This window comes from Lipomyces japonicus (assembly GCF_038497905.1).
Source record: "Lipomyces japonicus strain CBS 7319 unplaced genomic scaffold V1514scaffold_62, whole genome shotgun sequence".
Taxonomy (NCBI): domain Eukaryota; kingdom Fungi; phylum Ascomycota; class Lipomycetes; order Lipomycetales; family Lipomycetaceae; genus Lipomyces; species Lipomyces japonicus.
Window position 1 is genome coordinate 42,557 of NW_027117874.1, and position 15,368 is coordinate 57,924.

Genomic DNA, 15,368 nt, shown 5'->3' on the forward strand with positions numbered 1-15,368 from the left:
TATTTCATCTCAAAAAATAAGAAGAAGGCGGTTCACGACCTATGGATCAGCCTCCGACACACCTTCATCGATTTGAAGAACCCATTCGGCTCGCAAACTTTGACCTACGACAATTTCATTGCGCTTTTCATGCTTATGTTCTCCAAAAGTAAAGGCCTTTCAGTATACGATGATATATGAAAATTCAAAGCTCGTTGATGAAATCGACAAGATAAACATTGCTGTAGAAAGCCTCTTTAGATCGAATGGCTTATCCTTAGACTCACCCTCATCAGAGCCTACAGCACTCATCTCACGAGCCTCAAAGGATCCCGCTAAGAATGCACTGGGTAATGTGCGTTCATCTTCTTCACCTGACCGGTCTTCAAAAACAAACTCCCGGCCAAATAGAAGAAACGGAAATTCTCCCTGGAGATAGAAGTACAAGAAAAACCCAACAAATGACGACCAATCTCCGACTCAGATACGTCAAAGTCCTCTAAACATGTACCAAAGACTATTTGCAAGGTTTGTAACTGGAAAGGTCAATCGCTAGCCAATTGTCTTGGGATTGATGCCTTGATTCGTCTCAACAAATCAGCACCTTCTGTTGTGCAAAGTGCAATGAACGACCCGCAAGCCAACCTCGCTTGCACTGTCCCAAATGCAACAGCTCTGCACGCCATATTAGTTGGCGCACCTGTTGAACCTGTGAGGTATTTCGACTCTGGGTGCACCGAACATTTAGCCTCAGATATTCGCTGTTTCTCAGAACCATGACCATTAGATCCAGCTGATGAAACGATTGTTTGAATTGGTGATCACTGCGGCCCCGCTCTTCAAGGAATTGGTGTTGCTAATTTGTATCTCCTTCATAATGGCATTCCCCAAATCAGACGACTCGACAACGTCCTTTTTGTCCCGGGAATTTCTGCAATCTTTTTTCACCACAAGCGACTCCCCATACACTTGTTGAAACACCGACTAACGTTTACCTCCTGTTCGATGGAGCACCTATGGAGTTTGCAACACTGGAAAATAAGATGATGAAATTTATCGGTACAACAGCATTAACCCACGAGTCGACCCTTTTTCATCTCCTACAAATCTCACAACATCACGTGATCCGGTAAGGAGTCATTACACGGAAAGTTCTCGTGATCCCCCAGCCTTGAGCTTTGGCACTTGCGTAATGGTCATCCGAGCAAGCGAAGGCTGAAAGAGATGGGTAATTAAGGGCCTTGTCACTTGGTATGGACTTTGATTCCAAACCGAGTTCAGCGCCAAGTTGCGTTGGACATTCAGCCAATATTTAAATCAGCTTAACCACGTGTGCGTAAACGTAAAATAAATTAAACATATATGGAATAAATATACTAATTATAGAACAACGCAGTCGCGGCGTCTTCAAAGTTCGAAATATCAAGTTTAAAAAGGCCAGCGTGTCCCCTGCTTTTTCCATACGTGGCCTTTACCTCTTTGCCACGCGCGGCGGCCAGCGTGGCCCTTTTCTTTCACCCAGCATTTATTGCATTGTACTATTTTATTTTTTTCTGTTGTATTTTTATGCAATATGGATTTCGATATGGAAGAAAGTCCTAGGTCATCATCTCCAGCCGAATCAATGTTATCGTTGTCGGACGCGGCAAGTGCCTCGGCTCGGAAACGTAAAGAAGCACTTGAATTGCCACTTCCAGCTGATGCGCTGCCACCTCGAAAACGTGCTAAAACCGCGGTTGAAAAAGAGCAGCGACGGGTGCAAAGAATTTTGAGAAATAGGCAAGCTGCGCAGTCATCTAGAGAAAAAAAGCGCAAGCAGATGGAAGAACTTGAAGTTGTCAATGAAACCCTTGTTTCAGAAAATAAGTTCGCACAATCTCGGTTAGCTCAGGTTGAAACCGAGAATGCCAGCCTACGATCGAGACTTGACGATATGGCTGTCAAACTTGAACAGATGCAGAAATTTGTGAACTCGTTCAATCAAGGCTCGCCCAGACCAAAGGTGGAACTGGACCCAGTACCATCGCCTCAGATCAAGGCAGAGTACACCGACACCATTCCTATTGAAGCCTTAATCCCGACAGAGACATATCTCACTCCGTCGATAGTCGCTGGTTCTAGAGATTTACTTGACGATTCTTCGATCGATGCGCCAAATTGCCCATCATTTTTATTAACGAAACCTTCAACATTAGCTATGTCCGAAAACATCATGACCACTTTTACTACCATTTCAGACGCCCAAGCTGAATCAGCATTCAAGTCGATGCATCATCCCGCAGCGGTGATGTTATTGGACCTGCAGCGTCGATACTTGCTAGTGCTGATAACATGTTTAGTCCCCTGGATGGTAAGAATGGTAGTCATGTCGACTATTCTTCCCAAGATTACCTCACATCTCTTTTTGACGTGGCAGCTACGGCGGCGCTCATCGCAGATTCATCAATCGGTGGCGAAGAAGATATCGAGAGCGTCTCACTTTTCGACTAGCACTCGATTACAGTCAAGGCTTCTTCAACAACTTAGCCATATTCGTCGTTTCAAACATCAGTTTCAACATCAACTACTGCGATCTCGGGTTCACCTGCAGGACAAGGATATCCGATCGGCTCTCCAGCTCTCTTTGAGAAGCAGCATATTCCGACACATGGCGCTCGCATACTCGTCGCTTGGCGACCGAGTACTTGCTGACGCGACTGGTCAGGAACAGCAATGGAAGCAGCCGGTTCGTTTGATTGATCCTTTTTTTGCGGTTTCGTCGTCATCGCTAGTAAGTTTATTTGGAGAGTTGTTTGGTAAAGATGAAACTGGTCAGATGATTGAAGACGTTCAAGGATTGTATGGCCTGGTGCGAACAGCAAACGGTTTGGTGGGAAATAATTCGAAGTTAATTAATACTTTTTATGGGTAATAATTGGTGTATGGGTTGGTTAGGTGTTTAATTTTTTTTTGTAAATTGAATGTAATATCATTGGTCATTATTTCGTATTAGCTGATACTGGTCTGATTGTGCAAACTGGGTTGACTGATTTTTTTCAGTGCAAGTAAGGGGTTTGTAGAAAACAATACGGTGGTTTGATTTTCGGGTGCCGCCGGACAAGCCCGGTCTTCCGCTTGACCCAGAGGATTATTTTAATCTTCATAAAGTACGTCGACCCCGCTCTACAATATTCATCTGAAAGTACTTCTCATATTTCGTAGGTACTTCCAACAAGTCCTTGAATATTGTATATTTTACCCTGGCACCAAAATTACCAAACAATACTTTAAGCAATTAAATATGCGTACTTCTTTAGTGGCCCAGCACACTCCTTTGATCAAGTTTATTGGTAAACGAGTTTATCGTGGTATGTGCTGATTGATTACCAACAGTTTTAACTTTACTCAAATAACTGGTGGCTTGCAAATTGTGGCCCCTATGCTGAATGTAAACATTCTGAGGTTGCATTTCAAACGGGCCGGAATAACAATTTTTTGATAGCATTAGAATTTGAGTGGGGCTAGCTAGTTTAATATCAGGCTAACGTGAATTGCAGAAGCCATTGATCATTCTCCAAGACTTCATCCACAGGATCCGCATTCTGAGCTTCCAAGTTCGTTTAAGGAGTATCGTCTAAGAGCTCAGCAATATGGACCGCTCTCTAGTCGTTTTTCAACATCAATTCAACCTGGTCCAGGTGAATTCTCATCTAGAAGCAAGCTACCCTCACGATATAGATACATAAGATTAGATTTAGACGAAATTGATAGCATTAATAGCGGCGGTGCTGCTGGATTTTAGTTTTGAAAGCGCTTTCTTTAAAAGCACAACATTCCTCCTTCTAAAAGTTGTCTTCTTGTTCAGGTTTTCGCCCGGTTACTGATAATCACTTCAGATTTGGCCTTTTTTTTTTATTGCATACAATATTTTTTCAAGGCTTGCTTTGATTTTCATTAATCCTTATCATTTGGTCTGGGCTATTTCTTTGATCAATTACACTTTTATGGCAGAGTTTTTTAGTGAATTTATATTAACGCTTCTTGATGTTTTGTATATTTTTTTTGTTTTAGTTGTGTGTGTGTGTTTATATCATTGGTGTTTTTCATTTGTTAGTATTTCATTGTTTGACGAATGTTTTGTTTCGGTAAATGCTACGTTTATTCAAAGCAGGTGTAGTCGAGAAAATGCCCTCTTTGTCTCTGCCTGTAATTGTGAATTTGCTTTTACTTGTAGTAATTGGATATGGAAATAAAAAGATTGTCGTATATTCTATGTACATATAATAGAGTGTAATGAAACATGAAATACTGAAAGAACAACTATTTAATACAAACTTCGTACGAAATGCAAATAACCACATCGTGCAAGCATTTCAATGAGCTTTATTTTCACCGACATGAATAATATTCAAATCTATCAACTTAAATTCGCATTTGAAGTAATGACATCAACAAATATCAATCTCAGTAGACACTGCGCCGAAAAGGTGGTGAATGTGCCGGCACTATCCACATCGCCCGAAATAAAAAATTAAAGCATTGTGTACAAGTTAATGACTCAATACAATTTCCTACTCCAGAGAGCTGTAAAATCGGACAAAATTACACTTACATCACGGATTGGTTTAGTTGATTAAGGAAAGAAAAAGAGACGTCGTGGGGGTGCTTGAACGGGTTTATATAAAAAAACGCGTTGCGTAAGTGGCTTAATTATGAAAATGTTTATAGCTATAAATCCAACTTTAAATCTGGAGGCCGAGGAAATTTTTGATAGTCGCGCCAAGTTGAGTAAGAGTTCAAGAATGAATCTGTAGAATTTATAGAACAGCTTGCAAATATACGACTGTGTTACTTGCTTGCTTGTATTCAACTTTTTATGATAGATACGCGTCAGCGTCTTTTGTTTTATCAATCATTTGAACCAATTATTACTAGGATTATCTCAAATCAGCAGTCAAAGTGACTAGATTGATTTTACAAGATGGAGAGTGCGATTGTTGAGTACACATGGCAGGACCTCAAGGAAGTTGCTCAGAGAGAGGCCTTGACTTCGTCAACAAAAAAGCGATTGTCATTGTTTAATTCTGTTACGAATGCTTTAAATTTAAAAGGTAAGCGACGCGTCAATACCTTTGAATAATATGAGAAACTGACTTTAATGAACAGAGGTCGCAACTGACGATCTACAATTCGTCATAAAACTCATATTTTTAACATATTCACTTTATGAAGATCATTCATCTCGAATGGCGGTATTAAATACGTTTTCAGCATTATTAGCCTGGAATCTGGAACTTGTGTCGCTCACACTTACGCCGTTATTGAAACGAGAAGTTGAGACCAATAACATGGCGATTAGCAGTTACTTCACTCTGTTGGAATGGACAAATATTGTTTTGTCTGCTGCTAGCAAAGATCGGCAGGTATTTGATACAGTATTTTCAGATTTAGTAATAGCGCAAGCAGCGGCATTGCACAACTCGCTTTCAGATGACAACAAGAAACGATTAGCGCACACTGCTATTAGAAGCACTAAGGTCGCTTTGGTCAATGTTTTCACTGCAATTGAAAATTCAGCAAATCAATATCTTGATATTTTGACCGTAAAGTCGGTTAAGATATCACACACGTCTTTGCTCGGTGTTATTGCTTCCACAGTTTCAGAATTGAAATCAAATCAAAAATCGTATCAGGTTATTGTCGATCGCAAGTCAGATATTAATAAATTTTATGTACGAGAAATATTAGGGTCCAAAACCGCGCCCGGATTAGCTGTCGCTTCTGGCTTAAACCCTTTTTTCTCCGAATTTCTTACCACTGAAGAACTTCTCAATGAAATTTCAGGTCCTTTTGAACGTGCAATTCTAAGAGCGCCTGATTCAGTATTAGGAGACGTCAGTCTGGAGTTTATCAAGTCCATTCCCATAAATGTTGATGTTTCGGAATCAATTCTGAAGCATTTTATATCACCATTGCTTTCAAGTTTCAAGTCATCAAAAGAGAATGTTAGAGAAAATGGATTAAAAACTTTAACTGAATTTTTAAAAATTTCGATAAATGATGACAACAATGTTAAAATTGCCAATGAATTAATTGCGCCATTAAAAGCAAACAAAATAACTGTACCTGATCAAAGGGCTATGTATGCACAAGCCCTCTTTCAATTACCAGTTTCAGAAAGATTGTCAGCCGTTATTCCTGCAGGATTAACTGGAATTGCGGGTCGTGAAAGTAATGAGTGTGCACTTGAGTCCATCGTGTCTACTTTTTTCCAGCACTTGAGAGCTGGATTACAAAATAACATTACTGTTGACAAGAATATTCTTGAAGGTATTCAAAAAGGTTTAACAGACAAAAAGACAAACCTTCGCCGGTTTTGGATAATATCATTTGGAGATTTTCTTTTGCTTAAAATTAAGAAGCCAGCTGCAGTGCAATTTGTGAAAGACACGCTACCAAAAGTGTTAGAGTCATGGAAAGAAGTTACGGCAAACCCGTTATCGGCGGTACAAAACAAGATCGTGGTTGCTGCATTTGTGCTGACTGCGGCGGTTGATGCCTTACTTGCATTGAAGGATGAAAGCATAACGGACTTGATTACAAAATCAAAAGTAGTTGAAGCTGCATTTGTTTATGGATCAAAGCCTTCATTCTTGTTACTTGATCGGATTTATACTAAGCTTGTGTCAGCCGAGGAGCAGACTTGGGCAATCAAAGCATTGAGGCAAACAGCCTCGTCATTAAATCCTGCGAAGGAGAGCGGTGTGGCTTGGGCGCTGGCATTTATTTATTTTATAACTGCAACAAGTGTTCCAGCCGAAGTAAGGCAATATTCCACTTCTGAATTGACAAATTCTTATTTATCTCGTCCTGATGCTATTGGAAAAGTTGTTATTAAAGCTCTTTGGCAATGGGCGATACAATTGACCGAATCAGATAAAAAGGAGCAGTCGGTTGCTATTTCTGAGGAAGTAACAAATAGACTTAGAGTTGTGGTGCAAGCAATTACGCCAGCTACTTCGACGGTTCCAGAAGAAATTCGCAAAGCTCAATTGGTTGATCTAATTGTGCTCACTCACCATCGTGTTTTTGACAAGGTACAGCGCTGGATTGCTCTTTGCCAGAGAGTTGGCATCGATCCTGGACAGCTGGCTTTAGAAAAATCAAATGAGCTTAAGCAGGCTATTTTGGTTGATTATTATAGAGAAGATGCTTCGGAGGTCATTATTGATGCGTCTGCAGAGGCGGCATCGACCTTAGCATTTGTTGATCCACAAGTGATCACATCTTTTCTCAAAGATTCTTTTGTTAACGATCTTGACATTTCAAGACTGAATGGAATAGATGAAGACCATGTTCAGATATGGCACACTCCAGACGGTGTGCTATATGTTGATGTTTTGAGCAAGGAACGCGAGAAGTACGCTGTTGATAAAAACAGTAAGGATTACGCGACCTTGAAATGGGAGGCTGAAGTGAGAGCCGATCTTGCACGGAAAGCAGGCCCGATCAAAAAGAAGTTAACAAAGGATGAGCAAATTAAGGTTGATGCTCAACTCAAAAAGGAAAAAATTATCCGTGCAAATGTTCAGAATGCTTTTGTGCACGTCAGACGGGCAGTGAAATTAATTCATTATCTTGCTTTGGGCACTGCTAATGGCTCAGAGGTTTGGTTTCCGGCTGCAACCCAGAGCTTGGGCGAGGCGTTGAGACATAATCTTGCGCTTCTTATTGGACCGGTTGGTATTGAAACATTCTTACAACTTGCTGATAACTTGAGTCCTAGACTTGGACCACTAAGACGGTTCATTGGTGTAGCATTATTGCGTGCACTTGGGGTCACTGATATTCCTCCGAATTTGACGCAGGAGTCATTGCAAGAGTTGATTACTCGGGTTCTTTACAAGCTACGGTTCATTTCTGAACAGATTCCTTTAGATGCCATTTCTTTGACATATATAATTCCTTTGCTTCTTTTGGTATTTAAGCATAAAGGTATCAAATGCTCTGATGAGGAACAGGCAGACGAGCAAATAGAGCTTGCTATTGAAACACTAACATTCCATGTTGAAGTTTGTATGTATTTGATTAAAACTTATGGTATATCATGATAAACGCTAACTAATTGATAAATAGTTGCTAATCCCTTAGTTCAGCGAACAGATGTCTTGAAAGGTGTTATTACTTTAATGGAATTATATCCTTCTCGAAACAAGGGCGCCAAAGAAAGTTTGCTTGGGTTGTGTCAAAGTATTTCGACCAATGTTACAGAGGAAGAACTATCTGTTTTATTGCAAGGCTCAATATCTGACGACAGTTTTGTTCGGGCGACCGTATTAGAAGGAATTGATGTAAGGATTACCAATATTTGTTTAAATTGTTCTGAATTGATTGTACTGACGTCTTTATAATTACAGACTGAGTTTGACATATCTTATATTGGATATTCAAGTGAGTTGTGGATTGCAAGTCATGACGAGATTGAATTGAATTCCAAGCTTGCTGCTTCGATTTGGGAGGAGAACGAGTTGTCCATTGACGAATCCACGCCTATAAAGCTGTTGGCATATCTTGAGAACAATAATGAACCAATTAGAAATGCTACCGCGAGTGCGATCAGTGATGCTCTTGGTCAATTAACTTCTGATAGTCCAAAATTATTCCATAATTTTTTTGCTGAAATTTCTAATATTTACAGAGAGCGATCGAAGCCGCCGCCTATTATTTACGACGAATTCGGCATGGTGGTTAAATCTTCTTTGGAACAAAAGGATGCTTGGGAAATTCGAAGCGGGATTGCTGCTACATTAAAACGACTTGCTCCAATTTTTGACAAAGTTGAATTGGTTGCTTTTGTGAAATTTTTAATCGAAGACGGTCCTCTGGGTGACAATGAAAGTAACGTGCGACAACATATGCAAGAAGCAGGTGTGACCATTTTGAATCTTCATGCCAAATCTCAAGTTGATAGCTTGATGCCAATTATTGAAGATTGCTTGGCAGCAAAGCACACTGGTGATGAGGTTCAAGATCGAGTTAAGGAGTGCGCTATTGTTTTGTATGGAACTTTGGCCAGACATTTGGACGACGACTCCCGACTTCCGCCAATCGTTGATCGGTTGATTTCAACTCTCAGGGCACCGTCTGAGAATGTTCAGTTTGCCGTGTCTGAGACAATGCCACCGCTTGTCAAAAGAGTAGATGGCGATCATATTGGCAAATATATTGAAAAATTGCTGGAAAGATTATACACGTCGAATAAGTATTCAGAACGCAGAGGTGCGGCATATGGACTTGCAGGAATTGTCAAAGGCGTTGGCATTTCCGCATTGGCTGATTATGACATCATCCGGTCCTTGACCATGGCTTTGGAAGACAAGAAAGATGCTAAGAAACGCCAGGGAGTGCAGTTTGCGTTTGAAATTTTATCACTTTCACTCAGTCGATATTTCGAACCCTACGTTCTTGAGATTTTGCCATTGCTTTTGGGTTCGCTGGGTGACATGTCTCCGGAGGTACGTGAGGCAACTGCAGATGCTGCTAAGGAAATCATGAAGCACGCAACTTCGTATGGTATCAAGCAGTTGATCCCACTTGTATTGGACAATTTTAATCAGACTGCGTGGCGATCCAAGAAAGGTTCGGTGGAGTTGTTGGGTACCATGGCTTACCTCGATCCCAGACAACTTTCTGAATCATTATCTCAAATTATTCCTGAGATTGTTGGCGCGCTTAATGATACTCATAAGGAGATTCGCAAGGCTGCAAACTTGAGTTTGCAAAGATTTGGAGAAGTTATTAACAATCCGGAAATTCAAAATCTTGTACCGATCTTGTTAAAGGCTATCAGTGACCCAACGAAATATGTGGATGATGCTCTTGATGCATTACTTAAAACCACATTTGCTCATTATATTGATGCACCATCATTGGCCTTGGTAAGTTTTATAATACGATTGAATTTTTTCGGGGATACAACTTCGTATCATTAACTTGTATTAGATTATTTATATTCTTCGGCGAGGATTGAAGGAACGATCTGCCTTCACCAAGCGAAAATCTTGTCAAATTGTTGGAAACATGGCTTCTCTTACTGATAGTCGAGATTTGGTTCCTTATCTTGACACCCTGGTTTCAGAGCTCGAAATTTCCATGGTTGATCCGGTACCTGCAACCCGAGCTACGGCGTCTAGAGCTCTTGGTTCGTTAATCCAAAAACTTGGAGAAGAGCAAATGCCAAATCTTATTCCCAAGCTTGTTACTATTCTTCGTGCTGATAACAACGCTGGTGATAGGCTTGGCGCAGCACAAGCGCTTTCAGAAGTAGTTTCAGGTCTTGGAGTTAGGAAGTTGGAAGAATTATTACCGATTATTTTAAAGAATGTTTCAAGTCCCAAGGCAAATATTCGGGAATCGTTTATGAACTTAATGGTTTTCTTGCCTGCCGCATTCGGAAACAACTTTTCACCTTACTTGAGCAATGTTATTCCGCCGATATTGGCAGGATTAGCTGATGATGTCGAGACAATTAGAGATATTTCGCTGAGAGCTGGTCGATTAATAGTTAAAAATTATGCTACTCGTTCCGGTATAGATAAGATATTTTTTTTTTATTGAGGTTTGATAGCTAACGAAATTTTTTTCTCTAGTTGATTTGTTGCTTCCTGAATTGGAGCGTGGATTATCAGACGAGAATTTCAGAATCAGATTATCTTCGGTCGAGCTCACAGGCGATTTGTTATTCCAAATTACCGGCATCAATGGTAAGTCTGCCAGCGCAGACGTGGATGAGGAAGATGAGAATGTTGGTGGTGAGGTACATTCCAGTCTTAAAGAGGTACTTGGAGTCGAACGACGGGATCGTGTTCTTGCCGCGCTTTACCTTTGCCGGTCTGATGTTACGGCCCTTGTTCGTAATGCGGCTGTGGATGTTTGGAAGTCGCTTGTTCCGAATACTCCACGTACAGTTAAGGATATCTTGCCTGTGCTTTCGCAACTTATCATTCGAAGACTTTCAAGCAACGATGAAGATCAACGCGAGAATGCATCTTCCACGTTATCAGACCTTGTTAAAAGGTTTGGCGATAACATGCTCCCCCAGTTTTTGCCCACGTTGGAGTCAGGATTATTTGCAGGTGATGCAGATGCGAAGCAAGGCATTTGCCTGGCATTGTCTGAACTTATCGAGGCATCTCCTTTGCAAGTTCTTGAAAGTCATGAAAAGACCCTGATTGGGTTTGTCAAATCGGCACTTGTGGATACTGATGCCGGTGTTCGAGAAGCTGCTGCTCATACGTTTGATACATTGCAAGATGCTATTGGTGATCGTGCGATTGATCAGGTGTTGCCACAACTCCTTAACTTGTTGCAGACCAGCGGACAGTCTGAATATGCCTTGGCGGCCTTAAAAGAGATAATGTCAACAAAATCAGAAGTTATATTTCCAGTTTTGATGCCGATATTGCTTACGTCCCCGATTTCTCCGTTTAATGCTCGCGCGCTAAGTTCTTTGGCAGAAGTTGCCGGATCGTCACTTTATCGACGACTTGATTCCATCATTCAGGCATTGTTTGATACTCTGATTGATACTGAGGAAGGTGAAGCCAAGACAGAGATTAATGCTTCAGTGGACAGGATCATTGCTTCGATTGATGATGAAGAAGAACTCGAACTTGTCATGGACATCTTTATTGGACTTGTTCAGGATGAGGAACCAAGAAAGAGGGCATTGTCATTTGAACATATGGCAACGTATTTTGATTCAGGGGATGCTGACGAGTTTGCAGCTTATGCGTCTTTATGGATCTCGAATGGTCTTGCATCTCTTTCGGATGACAATAAGGATGTCGTGACCGCAGCTTGGAAATGTCTTTCAACATTGGTATCAAAACTTGCAAAAGAATCGTTATTGGAATTAGTAGTATCGACTTGCAAGCAACTTCAACAACTTGACAAGTCCGAATTGGCAGGATTTTCATTACCTAAGGGACCTAACTGCTTGCTTCCGATATTTTCTCAGGGATTAATGTACGGCAGCAGCTTGCAACGCGAATACGGAGCTCGCGGCATTGCGGGCATTGTCGAACGCACGCCGGGCGCTGTCTTGAGACCGTTTGTGACGCACATGGTTGGCCCGTTAATTCGTACCGTGGGCGAACGGTTCCCAGCCGAGGTCAAGACCGCGATCTTGGAAGCCCTGTCAATCTTGCTTGCCAAGATCCCTGCATTCTTGCGACCTTTCTTGCCTCAGTTGCAGAGAACGTTTACAAAGTCGTTAAGCGATCCAAGTAGTGAAGCTCTGCAGGCCAGTGCGCAAAAGGCATTGGACGTGTTGAATTCGATCCAGAAGTGATCAAAAATTTTTATACTTTGGTTTTTGGAATAGAACAATGTGTATGATAATATACTAACTTACTTTGAATCATCGTAAGCTTCTAATATTTTTTTTTGCTCATACAATTGTAATGATTATCGTTTATTTAAACTCTAAAACTAAAAAAAAAACCCAAAAAATGCAAAAATGCAAAAATTAAAAATTAAAAATTAGACTAAATATTAAAAAAAAATTGAAATAAAATAAAATAAAGCCAACGCCAATTCTAATGTATCAAGCCAAGTCAATCAACTCATTGCCAAAAATGCAATTTTTTTTTCCTTGATTTCAATTTGCATAAATAGATTTTGACCTCAACTTGCTGCCAAGTTTAAGAAGAACGATTGGTATTAAAACCATAAGTGCCGCCACGCATGCGAGTAAAGTTGAACCCCAGCCGACCGGGAACTTGGTTGGCCCGAGATGAGTAAACATTGCTTTTGCAAACAAGGGGAAAGGGGCAGCAAAGCACGAGCGGAAAAGATCATTGCCAGCAAAAACGGAAGCTAAATATCGAGGATATGACATTCCGAGATAATTAAACACGACTTGAAAAACAGTAAATCCTCCAACAATGAAAATACCGGAACCAATGATGGGCACGATCCAATGAACCGATGCCGTCGCAGACCAACCAAAAAATAAGATTGCTATCGGAAGCATTGGTGCGGCAAAAAAAGCAACCTTAAAAATGATCTCGGGTGGTTGACCACGAATCAATCGAGGAAGTAACCAATATCGAATTGTCGAGATGAATGCAGCACAGGCAATCAAAACACCGATTGATATTCCAAAGTAAGACAGGCCAAGCTGAATAAGATTGAAATGATGAACCCCAACGAATACGATTGGGAAAGCTTCAAACCAGCAGTACATTACTGCATAAATTAAGGCAGTGTACCAATTAAGGAAAAACACCCCTGGTTCAGTAAACGTAATAATAATTGGCCGGGCGATGCAGTCGTAAATAAACGATCGAATTGAAAAATTGGCATATTCTTGTTCGGCCTTGGTCGAATATCGGGCATCACCGGTTCTAATCCGAAGACGACGAGCGCGTCGTTGCAAAATTGTCTCGGGCGAAGTCTCGGGAAGTAAGAAAAAAAGAAAAACAAGGGCAAGGGAAGAAATCCACATCAAGATCCAGAATGACCATCTCCAGTTTTTAACTTGAGAGAAAACGCCACCGAGAAATGGTCCAAATACTGGGCCCTGGACTGCAAAGATGGACCAAAATGAAAGCCCGATAGCCAAATTGGCAGGGGAAAGTACGTCACCCATGGAAGCTCCACCGTTTGCCAGAGGCGGTGAAGACATGAACCCAGTAATTGCTCGAACTGTGATAAGACCTCCAATGTTTTTTGAAAGAGCAGTAGGAACTTGCAGAATTACAAACAAAAATAATGAAGGAATGTAGATTAAATTTCGACCAATCCACGGTGTTTCCGAAAGAGGAGCAAAGACCATCGGTCTGTATTTTTAAAAAACAAAATGTCAGCCATTATAATTGCAAACAAGATTGGCAAACAAGATTAGATACGTACCCAATACCATATCCAACAACATAAACCGTAAGAGGAATTAAAGCCACGACATCATTAACATGAAATTCTTCAACAATTTGTTGAAGACCAGGTGTATAAATTGCCGAACCAATGTACACAGCAACGGTTAAGAAGCAAATTTCAAAAATGACAAGATATCTTTTCCATCGAGGCCAATTTTGAGGGTTCTCTGGATCCGAAGGACCATACCAGTCAACAGTAAACTGATCAGGAAGTGAAAGAGTACCGTCATCACCGTCCCCATCACTAAGTGAATCCCGCTTGGCTTCAAGGTCTGCGTCAGATTTCTTTTCAATGTCTACATCGTTGACAACTATGTCCCTAAACGAAGATTTTTCTGAATCCAAGCCAAACTGAACCGGCACAACAAAATCAGCATGCTGATCGGGAAATTGAAACAACCTGCCACCAGAAACAAAGTGGATCAATTCGCCGGCGACTGAGGTGCGAGCAAGATCAATAATGGCGGCCATGTTAGAATCAATAACCGAATCTATAGATGCAATGTAAGCTATGCAAAGCGGTGAGGATTGAGCAACACGGGAAAACCCCATGGATATTTATACTGAGCGAAGAACATTTTGACTTGAGCATGGTATTAGTGATGTCTTTTTTTTTTTTTTCCTTTTGATTACAATTACTATTCCGGAGGAATTCAGAGAACAAAGCCTATTGTGCGCCGAAGCACTTACATAACAATTAACGTTGATTATTAACACAAGCGGATAAAGTTTGAATACGTCACAGTGCATTTTTTATATAATAAATGGAACAACTTAAACGCGGCTTCGGACAAACTTCAATTGAATTAATTTGTAATTGCATTAATTGTACAATGACGTTATAATAATTCAACAGTTGCTCATACTGTAATCGCAAGGTGGCCATTTATTATTGGTCATCCTCCTATCAATTTCACAGCCAGCTTTCTTTGATTCTTCATTATAACTACATAACTCACGAGATGCTGATGATTTGGCTGAGAGACTTGATCGACTTGCGATTTAAGCCAATGCAGCTAGCTATTAATTAATATCTCCATATTCTATTAAACTTATCAATACAGCATTATTTTCAACAATGCACAGGATATATCAACCTTCGATTTTCTATTGTAGAGAAGTATATTGCGAGTTTTGTAGTTCATTCGTTTTCGATTAGTTCCACAATTCTAATTAATATTGCATTTACTTCTACCAACACATGTAAAAATATGCGCGAAGCAAAAAAACATTAAAAAAATGCACCCAACGGGGGTCTCGAACCCCCAACCTTGAGATTAAGAGTCTCACGCTCTACCAATTGAGCTAGCCGGGTTGCTTGTTAAAAAGAATGATTTGCAGTAATTTATATATTTCAAATACATATTACTAAAAAACCGCCTCTATGAATGTCCCTTGGTTGCTTTACACTGGGACCTTTGGTCACCCCAGGAGATTATGTCAGGACCCCTGGAAATTACCCGGGCCAAA

General features: G+C 40.7%; 4 protein-coding genes and 1 non-coding gene across 5 annotated transcripts; 3 read left to right on the forward strand and 2 right to left on the reverse strand.

The window, feature by feature from the left end:
* The first annotated feature begins 1,443 nt into the window (after positions 1–1,443).
* V1514DRAFT_337635 (uncharacterized protein) lies at positions 1,444–2,960 on the forward strand. The gene has a single exon (XM_066928706.1). The coding sequence runs from the start codon at positions 1,553–1,555 to the stop codon at positions 2,888–2,890; it is 1,338 nt and encodes a 445-aa protein (XP_066781095.1). The 5' UTR covers positions 1,444–1,552; the 3' UTR covers positions 2,891–2,960.
* A 299-nt stretch (positions 2,961–3,259) lies between these two features.
* Positions 3,260–3,760, forward strand: V1514DRAFT_349044 (uncharacterized protein; the record flags this gene model as incomplete). Its single annotated transcript, XM_066929356.1, has 2 exons — positions 3,260–3,326; positions 3,516–3,760. The coding sequence occupies 2 exons, from the start codon at positions 3,260–3,262 to the stop codon at positions 3,758–3,760; spliced, it is 312 nt and encodes a 103-aa protein (XP_066781096.1).
* Positions 3,761–4,741: 981 nt separating this feature from the next.
* On the forward strand, positions 4,742–12,369 carry V1514DRAFT_337640 (armadillo-type protein). The gene is made up of 6 exons (XM_066928707.1): positions 4,742–5,069; positions 5,125–8,034; positions 8,095–8,309; positions 8,376–9,896; positions 9,961–10,546; positions 10,608–12,369. Exons 1-6 carry the CDS (start codon positions 4,940–4,942, stop codon positions 12,308–12,310), a joined length of 7,065 nt encoding a protein of 2,354 aa, XP_066781097.1. The 5' UTR covers positions 4,742–4,939; the 3' UTR covers positions 12,311–12,369.
* Positions 12,370–12,619: 250 nt separating this feature from the next.
* Positions 12,620–14,369, reverse strand: V1514DRAFT_285847 (major facilitator superfamily domain-containing protein; the record flags this gene model as incomplete). Its single annotated transcript, XM_066925182.1, has 2 exons — positions 12,620–13,802; positions 13,876–14,369. 2 exons carry the CDS (start codon positions 14,367–14,369, stop codon positions 12,620–12,622), a joined length of 1,677 nt encoding a protein of 558 aa, XP_066781098.1.
* A 771-nt stretch (positions 14,370–15,140) lies between these two features.
* V1514DRAFT_t103 lies at positions 15,141–15,213 on the reverse strand. The gene has a single exon. It is a non-coding gene; the product is annotated as a tRNA-Lys (tRNA).
* Positions 15,214–15,368: the final 155 nt, after the last annotated feature.

Coding starts and splice junctions, on each gene's coding strand:
- V1514DRAFT_337640 (XM_066928707.1), top strand. CDS start 4,940: ATGGAGAGTGCGATTGTTGAGTACACATGGCAGGACCTCAAGGAAGTT. Junction 8,310..8,375: donor CCGTATTAGAAGGAATTGAT/GTAAGGATTACC, acceptor TTATAATTACAG/ACTGAGTTTGACATATCTTA. Junction 9,897..9,960: donor ATGCACCATCATTGGCCTTG/GTAAGTTTTATA, acceptor AACTTGTATTAG/ATTATTTATATTCTTCGGCG.
- V1514DRAFT_337635 (XM_066928706.1), top strand. CDS start 1,553: ATGGATTTCGATATGGAAGAAAGTCCTAGGTCATCATCTCCAGCCGAA.